The sequence below is a fragment of the Myotis lucifugus genome, unplaced genomic scaffold, assembly GCF_000147115.1.
Source record: "Myotis lucifugus unplaced genomic scaffold, Myoluc2.0 scaffold_154, whole genome shotgun sequence".
In the NCBI taxonomy this organism is placed as follows: domain Eukaryota; kingdom Metazoa; phylum Chordata; class Mammalia; order Chiroptera; family Vespertilionidae; genus Myotis; species Myotis lucifugus.
Window position 1 is genome coordinate 2,956,159 of NW_005871202.1, and position 18,800 is coordinate 2,974,958.

At 47.5% G+C, this 18,800-nt stretch overlaps 1 protein-coding gene across 1 annotated transcript in view; it reads left to right on the forward strand.

The window, feature by feature from the left end:
- TENM3 (teneurin transmembrane protein 3) overlaps positions 1 to 18,800 on the forward strand; it is a 420,114-nt gene that overhangs the window by 322,026 nt on the left and 79,288 nt on the right. The window contains exons 7-11 of the mRNA XM_023759395.1: positions 1,331 to 1,538; positions 2,165 to 2,266; positions 2,447 to 2,641; positions 3,747 to 3,947; positions 9,615 to 9,800. Coding sequence (XP_023615163.1) covers positions 1,331 to 1,538; positions 2,165 to 2,266; positions 2,447 to 2,641; positions 3,747 to 3,947; positions 9,615 to 9,800 — 892 coding nt within the window. The remainder of the gene's footprint in view (positions 1 to 1,330; positions 1,539 to 2,164; positions 2,267 to 2,446; positions 2,642 to 3,746; positions 3,948 to 9,614; positions 9,801 to 18,800) is intronic.

Genomic DNA, 18,800 nt, shown 5'->3' on the forward strand with positions numbered 1-18,800 from the left:
CCCAATGTCCATGATGAATCTTGCTAAAACAGAAGTTAAGTGTAATGCTGAGTGACATAATCATAGCATAGTTGGGCATGCTTCTGTTATGGCCATCCCTTCAGAAGCCCTCCATTCTGTATTTTTGTTTTACTTTTTATTTTTTTAATCCTCACTGGAGGATTTTTTTTTCATTGTTTTTTAGAGACAGTAGAAAGGAGGGAGGGAGGGAAGGAAGGGAGAGAGAGAGAGAGAGAAATCAATGTGAGAGACATCAATTGGTTGCCTCCCACATGCACCCCAACCAGGGTAGGGAATCGAACCTGCAACCCAGGTACATGCCCTTGACCAGGAATCAAACCTGTGACCCTTTAGTGCACTCTAACCACTGAGAAACACCAGCCAGGGCAGTATTTTTTTTTATTAAGATGTAAAGGCATATGGTTATATGTTTTTGATCGAACCATAGCCATAACCACCGTCAGCGCCCATGCGTGTGTCCGTGGTGCTTGGGTGGTTGTGTCGGGTCACTGAGATGGGTGGCATGTGGGGAAGGACAAGTTGAAGCTCTGAGAAAGTGCCCTTGAGTTCATGGCTCAGCTCAACCACTTTGTGCCCAACATGTACCCTGCCCACGCTCCTGAAGTCTCCCTCTCCTTCCTCTGTGAGGTGTAACATTCACACCTTCCCGGGAGGGCTGCCGGAGGGTGGGGTGGGGGGGTGTACAGAGGAAGTGTTCCAGAGTGCTTGTCACTCTGTGAGTGTGAGCTAGGACACCTTGAGGTTGTTGCGTGGTCTAAGGGAAATGTGGCCATTGGGTGTGGCATGTGGTAGATTTGTGTTCCTAGCCCCAAACTGCCCACAGCGTCGACGTGTGTATCAGCCAGATGAATCACATAGATGTGGGAGCCATGGGGCCCCATCAGGAAAAACATGCAAGGCCGGTGTGACCCGGCGGTTGAGTGTCAACCCAGGAAGCAAGAGGTCCTTTGGTTCAATTTCCAGTCGGGGCACATGCCAGGGTTTTGGCTTGATCCCCAGTGGGGGGCGTGCAGGAGGCAGCTGATCGCTGCTTCTCTCTCGTGGATGCTTCTATCCCTCTATCCCTCTTCCTTCCTCTCTCTCTAAAATCATAAAAACATATTTTTTAGAGTGTGCAGTGTAAAGGCAACGCGTGCACATAGTAGGTAGTTTTCCCGTCTCTGTGGAACTCTGCACGGAGCACCTGCCCCCGGACTTTTGTTCTAATGCCCTGCTTATTAGAGCAAAGGAGAACAGTTTGAAGCGGCGAGAAGCAGCCACGATTGTAGTGTTTCTGACCACGGAACCGTTCTGCTTGTCCCGTCCTCAGTACGACTTTGTCGAGCTCCTGGATGGCAGCAGGTTGATCGCGAGAGAGCGGAACCTTCTGGAATCAGAGCGAGCCGGGCGGCGGGCGCGGTCCGTGAGTCTCCACGAGGCCGGCTTCATCCAGTACCTGGATTCTGGCATCTGGCACCTGGCTTTCTACAACGACGGGAAGAACGCGGAGCAGGTGTCCTTTAACACCATCGTCATAGGTAAGGGCCTCGGGCACCCTTCCCAGGCCGCAGCCTAAGCCCCGCGCTGGGTAGAAACGCGGTTGGCGTTGCCGACACAGCGTGGTTCCTGGGCTGCGGAAGCCGGTGATTAGATGTGAGAAACATGTTTGAACTGTTCCTTTCTGAGTATGTGACAGACCATTTGGCACCAGGAGGAGGGATTGTTTGGATGCATCTGGAGGAGGCCTGGGCATCAGGTTAACCCCTGAGAACTCTGCCAGTGAGTGGCAGCCCTTGCCTCGCTGTTTAAAAACTCGAGGATCTGCCCGGCCGGTGTTGCCTAGTGGTTGAGCGTCGACCTATAAACCAGGAGGTCACCGTTTAATTCCCAGTCGGGGCACATGCTCAGATTGCAGGCTTGATCCCCCATGGGGGTCATGCAGGAGGCAGCCGATCAATGACTCTCATCATTGATGTTTCTCTCTCGCTCCCCCTCCCTTCCTCTCTGCAATCAATAAAAGTGTATTTTTTGTAGAGTCAGTAAATAAAAACTCTGGCGCACGCAGCCTGTTTTGGTTACGTGCAGCGAAAATTACCGAAGAGCCGCTGCTCGCCTTGGGCCAGGGGCAGCGACCCAACAAGCACCTCCTTTCTCTCTCCCTCAGAGTCCGTGGTGGAATGCCCCCGAAATTGCCATGGAAACGGAGAGTGTGTGTCTGGCACTTGCCATTGTTTCCCGGGATTTCTGGGTCCGGATTGTTCGAGAGGTATGCGAGTCCTGTTGTTTTTCCTTAAGCCTGTGTCCCTAAGCCATGGCAACAGGGCTGATCCAGGAAGCCACCGAGCCGGGGTGAGGGGGGACCTGGCACCCCTGTCCCGGCGCTGCTGCCTCTCGCTCCAGGCCCGCCGGCCCGGGCACCATTGACATGTCGTGTCCTGTCCCCCAGCAGCCTGCCCCGTGCTGTGCAGCGGCAACGGGCAGTACTCCAAGGGCCGCTGCCTGTGCTTCAGCGGCTGGAAGGGCACCGAGTGCGACGTGCCCACCACGCAGTGCATCGACCCGCAGTGCGGGGGCCGCGGCATCTGCATCATGGGCTCCTGTGCCTGCAACTCGGGGTACAAAGGCGAGAACTGCGAGGAAGGTAAACACGTCCGTGCGTGCAGGCGTCCATGTCACCCTCGTGAAAAGACACAGATTAAACGCGTGGCCTTCACGGTGGCCGGCAAATCCTTTCGTTTGCCTCCTTAGAAAAGTCAGTTCAATTTCCATACTCGGGGATGCGCTGGTTTTTTCAGCGTGTGAGCTGATAGAAAGAACAAATACCAGAGGGCCCCTTAGCTCTTTCTCAATCGTGTGAATAACTCTTTTTCTTGTAACGCTGAGAAAGCAAGCAAACATTTGTGTTGAGGAACCAAGAGCAGCCTGTTATATGAGTGGGGGTTTTTTTACAGATTTTCACATTGATGCCAGCGTTTACATGGGGCATTTGGCCTCTCTGGAAAGACATAACTAGTGAACAAAATGACTGTTGAACCGAATAACGAGTGAACGAAAGTACGGCGCCGTGGGTTAGTCCCACACCGTGTGCAATGGCGACAGTCCGATACGCCACTGTGACGTGCAGTCGAAGTGTTTTTTCAAAAAGCAGAAAAACACCGTTTCTGGTCTTCAGTCAAATTGATTCTATAGATCCACACACACAGAGTAATACAATTAAGTCCCCGGAATTAAATTTTCAGGCCATTGACCCTACAAGTGTAAAGTTCTGTTGAGTCCAATTGCTAAATTAAAAGTCGTCATCTAAAGCACATTAAAGTGGATGAAGAGAGATAGAGAGTGTGCACTCATTTGCTTCTCAAACGGTCCGAGGGGCCACACAGCAGCCAGCACTCGATGGCCGTGGGTCAGGTCAGCCAGCCCAGTGTTGTTACCAAGAAGCCAATGCGTGTGACTCCCTGATGGGGCAGGACAGAGAGCAGTGGCCCGAAGTCCCAGAGCAGGTGTGAGTGATTCATGAAAATTACAGATCCTCGCAGGGCTCGCTTCCCTGAGGGGCATGCCTCTCCATGCTTTATGGGATGACGCTCTGCATTTTCAGCAACAAGTTCTGGGAAATGGCAGGTATATGTTAGAGGGTCCCAAATGTTTATATAAATTAGGTTGGGATTTCATTCTTTATGTTGCACGCCCTATGTCTGATGCCTTCTAGATTGGTCACCAAATTGTCCTCTGCTCTTGACAACCAGCTGACTGTCTCGACCCTGGCTGTTCGAACCACGGTGTGTGCATCCATGGCGAGTGCCACTGCAACCCGGGCTGGGGCGGAAGCAACTGTGAGATCCTGAAGACCATGTGTCCAGACCAGTGCTCCGGGCACGGGACGTACCTTCAGGAAAGCGGCTCCTGCACCTGTGACCCTAACTGGACCGGCCCAGACTGCTCAAATGGTGAGGTCCCTAAATGCAGCACAATGGTGGGCTTACGATGGCTTAGCCAAAGCTTAAGATACTGTAGTTTTTTTAAATATACTTTTATTGACTTGCAAGAGAAAGGGAGAGAATGAGAAAGAGAGAGACATCAATGATGAGAAAGAATGGTTGATCAGCTGCCTCCTGCACACCCCCTACTGGGGATTAAGCCAGCAACCCGGGCATGTGCCCTGACCAGGAATCAAACCATGACCTCCTGGTTCATAGGTCGACGCTCAACCACTGAGCAATACTGGCTGGGCTGAGATATGGTAATTTTTGAAACACACTTATTAAATTTAATATAGATTTTTATTAAAGTGATTGTTGATAGAAATAAATATTAAACGTAATGAAATTTGTTGTCTTATAAAAAGGAAAGAAACAGGCTTAGTAGTTTGTCATTAAAATTTCTTCTGTAGCAACATCGTAAAGAATAATCTTTCACTTCTGGAAAGCACTCTCAAGGCCTGTGTACAGCGTGGGGATCTAAGCACATGATCTCGTAGTGAAGAATCCGCCCTTAAAAATTATTTGACAACCTAAGGCTAACCATGGTCACAGTAAAGGGTATACACCTGTAGGTATTATGACGTATAGAATGGTTCAACACTGAGTATTTAATTATAACACAGGCATATCTCAGAGATATTGCGGGTTCAGTTCCAGACCACTGCCATAATGCGAATATCGCAATAAAACAGGTTATAATCTTTGGTGGCGGAAGATCCTGACTTCAATGTGTAAAAAATGCAGCATCTGTGAAGCGCTATACAATGAGGTCTGCCTGTAATCTGGTAATAACAGAAATGGCAGGCAGTCATTTCATCCAATTGGTCAGGTTCTTGGTGAGCGCCCGCTGTGTGCCTGGCACTGTGCTGGGCCGACAGGGACAAATGGGTAATAAATGAGTCCGGCCCTCTAGCGGGGGGACTTTCAGGTGTTCGACCTGCGTGACCTACAGTCTTAGCTACCTGTTTACTGTGATCTCATGTACATATTCGTGCAAATGCAAACATCACTGAAGGAAAAGCTTTCCAACAGCGTACACACACTGATACTTTTTTACAAGCGTATTCTGCTTTTTAAACTCTGATGGCAACCCATGACTTAATTTCATGGCCGCTCATGAGTCCCACCGTTTGAAAGGAGGCTGTTCTGGTCCAGAAAATGACCGTGTAAATTGGGGAACTAAGAGGAACACACATGACACGCATAGAAGCGAGTACATTCGAGTTCATTGAGTTTCACGTGGAAAGATGTGCGAAATTCAGTCAACACCCAGAGGAACGGTGCCTTGATGCCCACTGAGAGTTCTCAGAGACTTTTACTAATGGTCTTCCTCCCTTTAAAGGTTGTCGTGAGTGTAGGGGTGGGGAGGCGTATTTTTTGACTCAGGAAAAGTATTACAAAGTACATAAGAGCCTGGCCTCTGAAATCAGGGCCGGGGTTCAGATCCAGGCCCTCCTGCTTGGCTCTGTAACCTCAGGCAGTGACTGTAGGTGTCAATTTACGCGCAAGACAGTCTTCAAGCAATGCTGTGGGGGTTCCTTGAATTCTGCCTGTGAAGTACTTAGGTACAGTGCTGAGCCCGTAATGAATTCTACATGTCGCTGCCAGCACTGCTACATTCGCAAAGATCCAACCCTGAGTGTGTCTACAGCCGGGGTATTCGGAGGGGGAAGTTGGGCTGGGCCCAGTTATGGGGATGCAGTTTAGAAATCATGGTTTAGGTCACGGGGAGCGTACTCGCAGTGAAGATGTGCACCCACTGATGTGATGAGAACAGTATCTTAGGACCTTGGTGGAGAGATTGCATATATGTCAGCGTCTGAACAGGGAGGCTGCTGACCGTAGACACGGCAGCGAGCTCCCCACAGGACAAGGTGACGAGAGCATGGATCCGCTTGGAGTTAGCAGAAACGAAAAGGATGAATCTGAGGGACTTTGTACTAGTAAAGGGAAGAGAAAGGACTCGCTAAGAACACCAAGTGTAGATACTGGTGAGAAGAGCTGACAGTCTGAAGCAAGGAGATGGGTGTTCGCGTGAATGTCTGTAATGAGGCGAGAAAGTTGGTAAGGGCTGAGGCTCAGGGTTCAGCAGGATGTCACAGCAGCGATGGGGGGATACGTGAGAAACAGGAGGTGATGGATTCTGCTCGGATGCTCAAACTCTCTGAGCAAAAGTCAATAATTTAAGGAAAGAAGATGATTGAGGAGGAGGGAAAGGAAAGGTGGAGGTGGAGGAGAAACTGGAAGAAGAGAGGAACCTGGGCTGGAAAGTGCATGACTCACAGAGCAAGTAACATCCAGGGGGAAGAAGAGCAACAACTGGGACTGGGGGCTGGATTGGAGAGGGCTGGGGCGGTCTCCCTAAAGTTTTCCAAAATCATCACCAACCAGCATTATCAGATAGGTGCGTGGCATTATTATATTTTATTTTATTTTTAAAAAATATTTTTATTGATTTCAGAGAGGAAGGGAGAGAGAGATAGAAACATCAGTGATGAGAATCATTGATTGGCTGCCTTCTGCACACCCACACTGGGATCAAGCCCACAACCCACGGAATCTAACCACGACCTCCTGGTTCATAGGTGGACACTCAACCACTGAGCCACACCAGCCGGGCTGCATGGCGTTATTTTAAATAACACTCTAACTTGTTCTGCCCTCTGTTCTTCAAAATATATTTTATAATTACAACAATCAAAATAGGCATTTAGTTATTGCTGTTGAGTTTTTATTTACATTTCCAGCTTTTAAACAAAAAAAAATGCATCCCACAAAGATATCCACTTAAAGTTTATAGATGAAATCACTTGTACAGTAAAACTATTAGTTTGGGTCCTTTATGCCTCAATCAGCAAAACAGGCATGATAATCCTAGTTTTAAATAATACTTGTTTGAAATGTCATCCTTCTAATTTGTTTCCCACAATCATACAAGGAGGAGAGGAATAACATAATAGCCCTTTTTTTGTTTCATATAAAGTTATTTAACATTACCTGAATTATTTGATAAAGGGCTGTTTGTAATTTGTAGTAAATAACTCAAAAGGTAATTCAGTCTTCTTCATAAAATGATATTGCTATGAGTAGCAAAAAGAGATCTAAGTGTTCATCAAAATATAAATTGGCTGCCACAATCGCATATCATTATTTTACATATTTAGACTAATTGTTGTGCTGATGTAATTACGTTGCTATTGGAAAATCTAATTTTTTCGCTATACAAAATGACTTCATCCTATTTGTCTCTGTGTCTTCAGTGCAAAGCAGAAACTTAACAAGTATTAAACGCTCTCAATACATAGAGCTGAATAATGAGAATAGTCCTGTTTGGAGGAAAGTGAGCATTGAATAACCTTTTCTATTAGTGGCAAAAAAAAGAAAAAGCGGAAAACTCACTTAGAATTATAAGTAAGGGTCTCAACTATGCATATACACATCCTGGGAAAATATCTGGAACCATGTGCCTCAAATGCAGCTACATGTTGCACAGTTCCCACTGAAATCTTACAAAAACGCTGTTAATTTACCTTTGTGACAAAGCTAACTAGCAGAATAATTCTGAACATCTAACTGAATCCTAAGGCAAAGCACTTTCCCAGTTGCCCCTTCTGCTGCTGCGGAAATGACCTTCAGGCACCTAAATTCAACAAGAGTTTACCCCCAAAGAAACATCTGGTTAAGCTGCTAGAAGAGAAGAAAGGAATTCTTTCCTCAGAAAGTTTATGGGTTTGAAAGCAATAGAACTCACCTCTATCTTCATCAGCAGTTTGCCCATTAATTAGCCCTTCAATTCCACTTCAATTAAATTAACTCTAATTAATAAGTTCATTACAAAGATCGACGCACCTTGCTCAGAGCTAGTGTGCTAAACGCTGATAAACACCTTGGCCCTAATGAAACATTGATTCGATGGAAGGAAAACAAGACCTCGGAAAGAAACCCCTGTCTTCTGGCGCTTGGTTGACATTCTGTTCCTCTGAAGTTAATCAAACCATCTAGATCTCTTAATCAAAAATTTAATTCCAACGAGAGAGAAAACGCAACACGAAGAAAACACAGTTCGTCTCTTCCAGTTCGTAGTCCTGGCTGTTGTTTGTAAGAAGTGTTCCGCCTCCCGCGCCCGTGCAGGGTGTTGAGATTCTGCAGCACTTTGAGACAGAGAAGGGCGTATCTGAGAAACGTCATTTGGGCAGTGAATGGGGAGCATGGGGCCCTGTGACTGTGTACCCAGTCACCATCTTTTAGTCGAAAAAGAGTGCGGTAGTGCATTTTCTCTGTGTTCGAAATGATGTCAGGGTTTTGGCGATCAGCATTTTTATTGCAAGAAAGTCAAAACTAAAGGATCGTTTTTCAATCTTAGAAAAGAGTGACAGTTAACTTTATTTAACTTTCTATGTAGACAGTAGAAAATAAAATGCCCTTCCACGTTGTCTGTGTCTCTCCCTCAATTGGATCCTATAAAAGAAAGCTTTTTAAGAAAAAAAAAAGTAATTCTGTACCTGAATTCTTTTTAAAGACCTAACCTATGATTATAGTTGTTGTTGTTATTTTTCATTTTGTCTGGGGTGGTTGTTTTTTTTTTTTTGGGGGGGGGTCAAATTTTTTGTTAATCCTCACCTGAGGATAGCCTTTCCATTGCTTTTCAGAGAGAGTGGAAGGGAGGGAGGGGGAGAGAGAGAGAGAGAAACATCAATGGCACGTGGATTGGTTGCCTCCTGCACATGCCCCAAACAGGTGCAGGAGTGAACCTGCAACCCAGGTACATGCCCTTTATTGAAAACGAACCCGAGACCCTTCAGTGCTCGGGCTGACACTCTAACCACTGAGCAGCGCCGGCCAGGGCCAATTACAGTTTTTAAGTCCTTTGGTCTGTTGTGCTCCGTTCAGCAGTTCCAGTCATTGGAAGCCTTGTTTCTGAACCGGCACAGTCAGTAGTTATGTGATTAACCTGGTTTTCCGCGGTGGTTCTGCGAGGCAGCTTGTATCTGTCAACAATACGCATTACTGAATGGGAAAAACGCAGTTTCTTTCACTCAGCCCGCATGCCTGTGCCTCAGAAGCAAGCTAATGTGCATACTATAATAGATTCTTTTTAATTAATGTTTCTGAATATTTTAAAATTTTGAACTCTAGGATTAGAAATAACACCTTTTCAATTCTTGCTGAAGGGGTGAAACCCAACCGCTGTTAGCCGCCTGCTTAGACCCTGACATACTTCACTGACTTACTGTTCATGTGATGTAGTAACACACGTGTGCATGTGCTCTGGGCTGCCCAGAGGTACTCTCGGTTACATATGTGTGTATTTTCCTCTGGTTACGAATCATGTGTTCTGTTTCGTTAGTAGCCCATGTGCACATGTGTATATACATGTATGTATAATATAGGAAATGGTTTCTAAAACGGTCATGTGTATTTGATGCACGATTACAGCAGCATATAAAATTAAGTGCTGGACAAAAACTGAACTTCTACCATTTATATGCTTAGCAGTTGACGCTGACATTTACTTAGTCCATAAACCCTGTGACGTTTGTTCAGGGATGGTGATCTTCACCTTCACACGGCTTCTTCGTCCCCGTCTCACGCCCTGCTGCTCTTCTCTCCTGCCCCGCTCCCCTTTCCCTACAGAAATCTGCTCCGTGGACTGCGGCTCGCACGGGGTCTGCATGGGGGGCACGTGTCGCTGCGAAGAAGGCTGGACGGGCCCCACGTGCAATCAGAGAGCCTGCCACCCTCGCTGCGCGGAGCACGGGACCTGCAAGGACGGCAAGTGCGAGTGCAGCCAGGGCTGGAACGGGGAGCACTGCACCATCGGTAGGCTGCGCCCCTGGCCCCCCGCCCCGCCCCCCGCACCTCCCACTGCGCGCCCCTGGCCCTGGGAAGAGCTAGTGTTGGCTGGGTTTCTACTCCGAAAAGCAGTAAACACGACAAACACACACACACACTTGTGGTCCAGACAACAGAGTGGTGGTTACCAGAGGGAAGGGAGCTGGGGGTAGTCAAAGGTAAAGGGGGACATTATATGGTGATAGAAGGAGATTCGGCTTAGGGGGGTGAGCACACAATGCAATATCCAGATGATATTACGGGAATGTACACTTGAAACCTTCAGAATTTTATTAACCAACATCACACCAATGCACTTAATTAACATTTTTTAATTTTTTTAATTGCAAAAAAAAGCTGATTTCTTCTAATTAATTTTTACTCATCTTTATTAAACAGGAATTGTTTTTCAGTAACATTCTCATTTTACAATGGCAGTTTAGTTCTTCCTAGAACAACTGATGTGAGTGCGAAGTGTAAGAAATTTTTATCCGTTGTTTTTTTGTGATGGCCACAAAAATTGACGCACGTAAAGGTGATTTCATTTCTTACCTGTACATAAGCTTTCATTGACTCTTACCTTTTAGTGTTCCATATTGCATGTGCATAACAAAAAAATATTTTTATTTTAAGAAAAAGTCTGTGTTCCCTTTTGGGCTTCTGTAGATTGCAGAGTCCCACATCTTTGCACTGGTTAGTATACCTAGTACCACCTTTTCAGGGTATTTGGTGCCTTTTTTGCTTTTACCATTTGAGTCACTAAAATGGAAACATTTAATTAAAAAAAAATACAACAAAAATAAATACAAGTGGCCCTTGAACAACACGGGTTTGAACTGTGTGGGTGACTGACCTGTGGATTTTTTTCAATAAATCCCTACATCGTGTTTGACCCACAGTTGGGAGTCTGTGATGCAGAGGGCCAAATGCATGCATCCACCTCCCCCATTTCTAAGGGGGCGGGGCATCTACACAGATTGGCATCTGCGGGGGGTCCCGGAACCAGGCCTCCATGGAGCCTGAGGGACAGCTTTAAGTTTTCAGGGAGTCAAGAGTTATATGTGGGTTTTTGGCTGCATGGGGGTCAGTGCCCCTAAGCCATGCATCATTCAAGGGTCCAGTGTAATCGATGTCTACCTCAGCTCAGTGAAAGTGTGCAATATCCTATATAATAAAAGGGTAATATGCAAATTGACCCTAAGGACAGAACAACCAGTTGCTATGATGCGCACTGACCACCAGGGGGCCGGCGCTCAACGCAGGAGCTGTCCCCGGATGGTCAGTGTGCTTCCACAGGGGGAGTGCCACTCAGCCAGAAGCTAGGTCATGGCTGGCTACCACAGCGGTGGTGGTGGGAGCCTCTCTTGCCTCCGTGGCAGCGCTAAGGATGTCTGACTAACGGCTTAGGCCAGCTCCCTGGGGAGCGGACCTAAGCTGACAGGTGGACATCCCTCGAGGGCTCCTGAACTGCGAGATGGGGCAGGCCAGCCTGAGGGCCCCCCCCCCCCCGAGTGCACGAATTTTCATGCACCGGGCCTCTAGTTAATTATAAATGGCACAGGCCTGCAACAATTTCATAACACTTGTGGTATGGCATTTCTCCACACCATTTTGTGTCTGTAGGGTAGAACTTGATAAAGCTTTCAGGGGAGTCTTGTTATCTTAAAAGGTTTTTTCTTCTAAAGTATCCATAAGGAGTACATACTTCGCTCTTTTTGCTTACAGGAATTGGTTAGCCAGGAATTTTTCATGGGAACATTGAAACCACATGGGTCCTATTAACTGTCATGGTTGTATCTTTGTAAATGTCATGGGGTTCTCTCTAATCCTGCTGACATCCCTGACACTTGTTTCAAGGAGCTCACTACCACCCCCTGTGTGGTGCCCACTGGCCAGGCTCACAGGCTGGGGTAGCCCTGCTCACAGGTAGTAGTTACCAGAGGGACAGGAGCCAGCAGGGGCATCGGGGAAACCCACCCACAGGCGTCCCCCCGGAGGGGTCCCCCGCAGCGTGCCTCTCTCCAGCAGTGACATGCGTCAGTGCGGGCCATCGTTCTGCCCAGGGAAGCCCCTTGGAGACTCAGGGTGCAAGGTTTTGATGGAGCTGCTCAAAGAGGCAGCCTTGTCGGCCACGAGCAAACCACCGACATTCCCGAGGCTCCGCAGGAAAGCAGGCTTTGGGGCTTCGGTTGGACAAATGAGCCTCATAGGGGAGGGAACAGCCAGCCCCCCAGATGGCAGCCAGGGCCAGCCTGCACACTCAAAGGTTCCCTCCCACCTGAGAGGCATCCTCGGGGTCTCATTGTCACAGATGAGCTCACTGCCCAGCCCTGGGGACACGAGATTCACAGCACCCATGGGTGCTCATCCCATGATTTCATGCAGCAGTCCCCTCCCCTGCTCTCAGAGAGGCTGCATAGGGCAGTGACCGCCTGTTGTTCGTGTGAACAACATTAGGTGGAGAAAAGTTGACAACCACAGTTTGTGTATCTTCCTGTGGACGCACAGGGGACCGTGCAATACCCCTGTGACCACACAGACCCATGTCAAGTCCCAGAATGCCCGCGTACCAGCGGAGGGCGGGAAAGGGCTCTGATCATGTTTGTATGTTATGACCCCACCCCCTCCCTACCCGGGCAGCAGTGAATCGATTCCAGCTGGAGAAAAGCTGCCTATTGACTGTATGTATCCCAGGAAAGCAACAAACGCGTGCGTATCTAGCGGAGAAAACCAGGAAGCGAACTGTAAAGTTAACAGGCAGGTTTAACTTGCCACCCAGCAGTTACTAAGCCCTACTGTTGTTCTCCCTGACCGTGGCAATGTCACATGGCTCGTTTCTCATGTTACGCTGTTCTAGAACAACTGTTCCGTGTCTGGCGACAAGCGGGATCGTTGTGATGAGGTAACATGTCTTGCTGCGGTCCTTAACAATTCCATTTCTACTGTTTCATTTTATTTTGCTGCTTTTGTAGTCCCTGTAAGTAACCACGTGGAAATAAAGGGCCTGTGTTATTTCAGCATAAATCCTAGAAGCGGACCCTTTTAAGATGTAGAGAACCTTTAAAGCATTGCTGTCGCTCTTTAATACGATGAGAAGTATTGCTCCAGGTTTGGGCACGCAAAGGTCCCACTGGTGGTCTGTGAGGTCCGAAAGGTTGGCGACTACTGCCCTAGTCATGCATGGGTACCTGTCCACTGTGACCCTGAGGGGCCAGTGCCAGGTGGCCTTCAAGGGCCACTGATTAGACAACCCAAGGACCTGAGTGTGTCCTCATTCCAGACGGTCACTGCGCTGTGCGTTTCCTCTATTTCAACACGCAGGCATCTGGCTGGAAGGAGCTGCCACTTTGTGAGAGAATACTCATAAACCAGCCAGGCTTTTTTTTCTCATTCCATATGATGTGCCAGCTCATTGAATACAACCAGAAAGCTTAATTGAAAGAGAGATGAAGGAGAAATTAAACAGTTAGGTGCACACCGACGTTCCCAATAGAAAGCAAAGGATATTCGTCATCTTCCTGTCTTCCTGCCTTCATAGCTGTTTACGCTTTTCATGAAACCGTAGGGATTTTGATGCCAAAACAGGTTATGAATTTAGAGTATTCCCTGATCACACCATCTATCGGAAAGGATTGGGTCCTGATGTTTTTTTTTATATATATTTTTATTGGTTTCAGAGAGGAAGAAAGAGGGAAAGAGAAAAACATCAATGATGAGAGAGAATCATTGATCAGCTGCCTTCTCCACAGCCCCTATGGGGGAGCCACAACCCGGGCATGTGCCCTGGCCAGGAATCAAACCGTGACCTCCTGGTTCATAGGTCAATGCTCAGCCACTGAGCCAGCTGGGCAAAGTTCCTGATACTTTTATTAGGGCACTGATGGCGAACCTTTTGAGCTCGGCATGTCAGCATTTTGAAAAACCCTAACTTAACTCTGGTGCTGTGTCACATATAGAAATTTTTTTATCTTTGCAACCATAGTAAAACAAAGATTTATATTTTTGATATTTATTTTATATATTTAAATGCCACTTAACAAAGAAAAATCAACCAAAAATATGAGTTCGTGTATCACCTCTGACACGTGTGTCATAGGTTCGCCATCACTGTATTAGGGTGTTCATATTTTCTTCTCATAAATCATACAGGGGTGGACATACCATTGTTTGTATAGAAAATAATACAATAATTAATAACTGATACAAGAAGAAACTTTTGCGTACTCACCACTGTCAGCCCAATTCTGCCCACCCTGTGTGTTCTGGTCGGGGTTGGAGAGGTGCTGCTGTTTAAAATCCTGGTGATGAGCAAGGTGCAGTCTGTTCTGTTGTGGCATTTCCTCCTGCGAATGCCTCAACACAGAGTTGCTTATTGAGCTACATTGATTTCCATGTACTTTCAGGCAATTCAAATGGAAATTTGGCCTAGGGGAAATCCTAATTCCTTTAAGCTACAAAAGACTAGCTATTTGTTTTTATTCTAATTCTTTAGTACACTGGGAAACAAGATCATTAATGATCACAAAGACACGCTTTGTGTGTTCAGAGGAAACTTAGATGCGCAGCACTCAGCACACCTCCATTCAATACCGGTTGCTCTGGGCTTTGCGATGCTGCCATTAGCGGTTGAAAATGAAATACACACAGTTGGGGAGTTTCCTACTGAACAATAGGGGGTAAGAGAACGATCAAAACTATACCAGGGGAGCACTCCGGTCTGTTGTTCTTTTTCTCAGGAAAATGGTGAAAGGGTCGTCTTTTAATTGTTAAATTTAAAAAGTGAGTGACAATTTGGGGGTTTGGGCGGGGGAGACACTCTGATAAAAGTTTCACTTGGATTACAAAATCAATATTTTTTGTAACTTTTGTAATGTTCCTAAATAGGCGATCGTATTCATGATAATATAGAACAGAGACATTCTAAATCTGTCTTTTTTGCATTTTCATTCGAGCTCTATGGTTCCCCTTACCAAGTGGACATAGGGTGGCGTTTACACCTGCCAGGGGCCTCCTGGGGGACATGGGCCTCCCCTCTGGCAGTGTGACTCAGTCCATAGGAAAGGGGTCTCTAGCGCCCCCTGCCTGGTTCCTGCAGGCTTGGGGGTGTTCACTGAACCTGGCGAAGCTTGGCTCCGGGCTCCTCGCGGCACCGGCCCCTGCTCAGGTCTCGCCTGGGGACCAGGGGTGATGCGGTCCTGTGTTAATGGAGACCCTGCACATCAGTGAAGGCCTTGTCCCTTCCCACTCGAGTTTCTTTCCCTCACACTTCCCTTGGGTGGGGGGGCTCTGGGGTGACGGGCACTTGGAGGCTGCCCTGAGGAGACGGAGCTGGGGGTGCATTTAGTTCCGAGGTAACTGGAGGTGAGTGTGAGGTAGGAAGTCACGGCCGGCTGTGCTGTCCTGGCCCCGAGGGATGTTCCTGCCACCGCTGACCGGCCGAGTGCGTGGAAGGGTCAGAGGTTCCGTGAGGCTCTGCCCGTGTCCTGTGGAGCCGCTCACGAAGTAGGTGGCTGGTGGAGGGGAGAGCACATCAGAAATGTGCAGAAACAAGTTCACCTGCAGGAAATGCTCCCTGTCATCACACGGGGAGTAAAATTCCTGAGGGAAGCCGTTTTCTCCGGCCAGAAACAGACGTGATTATGGGACTTACACGCTTATCATTTCCTCCGTGTGGTGAATGTTTTTGAGGGATTCATCGGAATTCCTGTAATTGGGGGGCACAAGCCTATAATAGTACCACAAAGGTGAGCTCCTCGCGTGGGAGGCCACGCCCGTCACGCATCCCAGTGCATCCCGAGTCATGGGGACATGAAGTACTGATGCCGGCAAAGACAGCCTGAACTCCTGAAATGCCACTCGATAACGTATGTCATGGGTCCAAAGAGTACTTCAGGTGGCTTAGTCATACTATGAAAAGGCTTCCCGCCTGGGCTGCGCCCAAAGCTCAGCAAGGGTTTGAAATCGCCCCCGAGTGTTGCTAAGGTAAATTTCAGTGGCGGTTGTATTGCTTTGGGAAATGTTCGATGTGTTCTGTGCTTTAGACAAGAGGCATTTCTTTAGGACTTCTACAACTCAGTTCTGAGTGCAGGCAGCTGTTTTGTGGGTGAGTACATCTGGGTGTAACGGGTATCTTTCCATTGAGTTGATTGCCAGGGAGGAGGAGAATTTTGAGTCTTTAGGAGACATCCACTGCGCTGTCCCATGAGAATGAGTTCTATGCGGTGATGGCTGTGAGCGGACAGGTTTTCTCTCCAGTCTCCTCCGTGGCATATCGTGGCCCCAGTCATTGCTGTACATTAAGTTGATTTCTCCTCAGCTGACTGCAAGGCCCCCTGGCTTCCGAGGCAGCTGTGTTCCGAACAACATGGAGGTGAGCGCCCCTGTCATTTTTCTCAGATGGGAGGAGGATAGAAGGCAGTGCTGGCTATTGGCTTTGTTTTGTGATCACTTGGGTGTTACTGTAAAATTCCTCATTTCTTTAGGCTGCATAAACCTGCGTCCTGTCTTTCTAGTCTTGGGTTTCGTTGTTTTCTGCTAAACCCACGAACTTAGTCATTTTCTAGTGAGTCTCAGCTTCTCAGAGAATGTGCTATGTAGGTGCCCCGTGTCTTAGGGAAGCAGTTCATGCACTGTATTATCCCAAGGAGATGTTTGTAACTGTCCATGGGAATTAAAATGTTATCTGCCATGACAGATTTCTAAAATGTGGATATACCTGTGCCTGGGCTTTCCCTTCTGCTTCCTTAAACCTCCTTTCTCAGCTGCATTCCGTTTAAATTAAAAAAAAAACTTATGGAGAGGCATGATATTTCAATAAAAGGCAGTTACATTACATGTCAAATCTGTATTATATTGTCTTATTAAAAGTCCGCCATTGTGTACCTTTACTGTTACACTATCCAGTATCTTTTTCGCTGTGGAACACCTCATGGATTTGCATCTTTTAAAAACCATCTACGATCTTAATTTCCACCAAAATCTAGAATGTAGGAGGTGTTCAAGCTCAATTGACTGGACACACAGCCTAACCAGAGCTAACGATGAAAATCACTCCTCTCCATCCCCCCATGCTCATCGGAAGAAGACTTGATTGAGAAGTTTGGGCGCCAGGCATTTGGGAGTGAACCGGGTGCCAGGATGCTGTCGGCTACTTGACAGTGTTAGCCAGGGAGAGACCGGTGTGCCTAGTGCCAGCCTATGAATAGGTCACATTCTTCCCAAAACTCGGGCCAGGCAGCTGAGACCTAATGCAGTGTTCGTGTGCATGTTATGTCATGTTCATCACATGCAAAAATCCCTGTTCCCCTCGTGGGGTAAAGGAAAAGGCAGGACTCTGCATGGGGTTCCATGTCAGGGGGAGGAAATGCACCCACAGTTTCAAGGACTATGGTGATTCCTTCCCACAGGCACATTAGTATCCTCTCAATGGTGGAGTAGATCTCTGTTTTTTTCTTGAACATGAAGTTGAAAATTGCCTCTTTTCATCTTAAAACAATCCCTTCTCCCTCCCCCCCGCCCCCCCCCCCCCTGCCTGTTGTGGAAATACAATTTGGTTATGGTGTTAGTCCATACAAAAGCTATGGCTCCTCTGCCCGTTCACGTTTAACATCCTCTCTGCTCCGATTACCAGTGAGAAGAGCCAGTCTCTTTGTTGCCCCTCCTCGCGAGGGGGTCGTTGACCCTCCCTCTCCTCTGAGCCCCTCTGTGAGCTGGGGAACAGCTGTCTGGAATCTGGCTACTATTTCTGGGGTTTAACAGACATGTGGCTTGGATAAATTAAGGAGCAGTCAGAGGAGGTCCATAAACACGAGTCCTTTGCCAGCTGCTTTTCCATTAAGCCCTGTTGGTTGAATGAAATTAGGAAATAATTATGTTGGTGGGGAATCTACCATATCCCAATGTAATACAGTGTCTTCCTTTAACAATGGAGCCTAGTGTTGTTTTTTTCCTATCCACCAAATTAGTTTTCAGGGTAATCTACATTGCAAATGGGCCGATTTGCATAAAAACTATGCCTACTTCTTCTGATTTGTCAACACCTCTTTTCTTGTTTTTTTTCAAGTCTTTAACATGAAGCCTGGGTGGGTTGGACCATCTGCTTGCAGAGCTCGCCTGCAGCTCCATCACTTAACTCGGGAGACAGGTTACAGCTGTTTAATTGTTATGGTGCCGAATGGTGATCATTCTTTCCAGAATTAATATTTATAGATGTATGCATGGAAAGCATGTGGTTAAACATAAGTGATCTAATTGTGCACTGATGGCATTAGGTATTCATTAATTAGTCCCCACGTGAACAAGGAAGTGTAAAGTAGTGCTTTTTACAGACACTCCCAACTCCTGGCTTTTCCGATGAGTCCCTGTAGTGGTGACTGGGCCTGGGAGTGATCCATCCCAATGCATCGGCGTGCGCAAGGGGAACTCACCCGGCCGCTGCCATCAAAGCAAAGAGGAAACTATGTCATGTCAGGGGCTGCTGCACAGCCCCTGACTCCTTCCTGCCCTCTATCTCAGGGGCTACTGCACAGCCCCTAACTCCTTCCTGCTCTCTATCTCAGGGGCTGCTGCACAGCCCCTAACTCCTTCCTGCCCTCTATCTCAGGGGCTACTGTACAGCCCCTAACTCCTTCCTGCCCGGTGCATTCTCCCTGAACTGTGGTGCGTGTGGGTGCCTGGTAACAGCCTGAATGGGCAGTCCTGGCTGCACGTACTGGCATTACCAAGAAAGGTCTCTGAGTGGAGTGCGGATTTCTTTCCTGGATTTAGGAATGATCTCGCTCTCTCTCTCTCTCTCTCTCTCTCTCTCTCACACACACACACACACACACACACACACACCCTTCCGCTACAAAAGTTAGCCATTTGTATCCCATCGCTTCTGCTTAGTCCATTCCAGAATGAACATTTTCGGCAGGATGGCAATGTAGGGACAGAACTACGCATGTAAAGTGTGCTGTGTTGATGCCTGAGTTCGAAAGCAGTTACTGT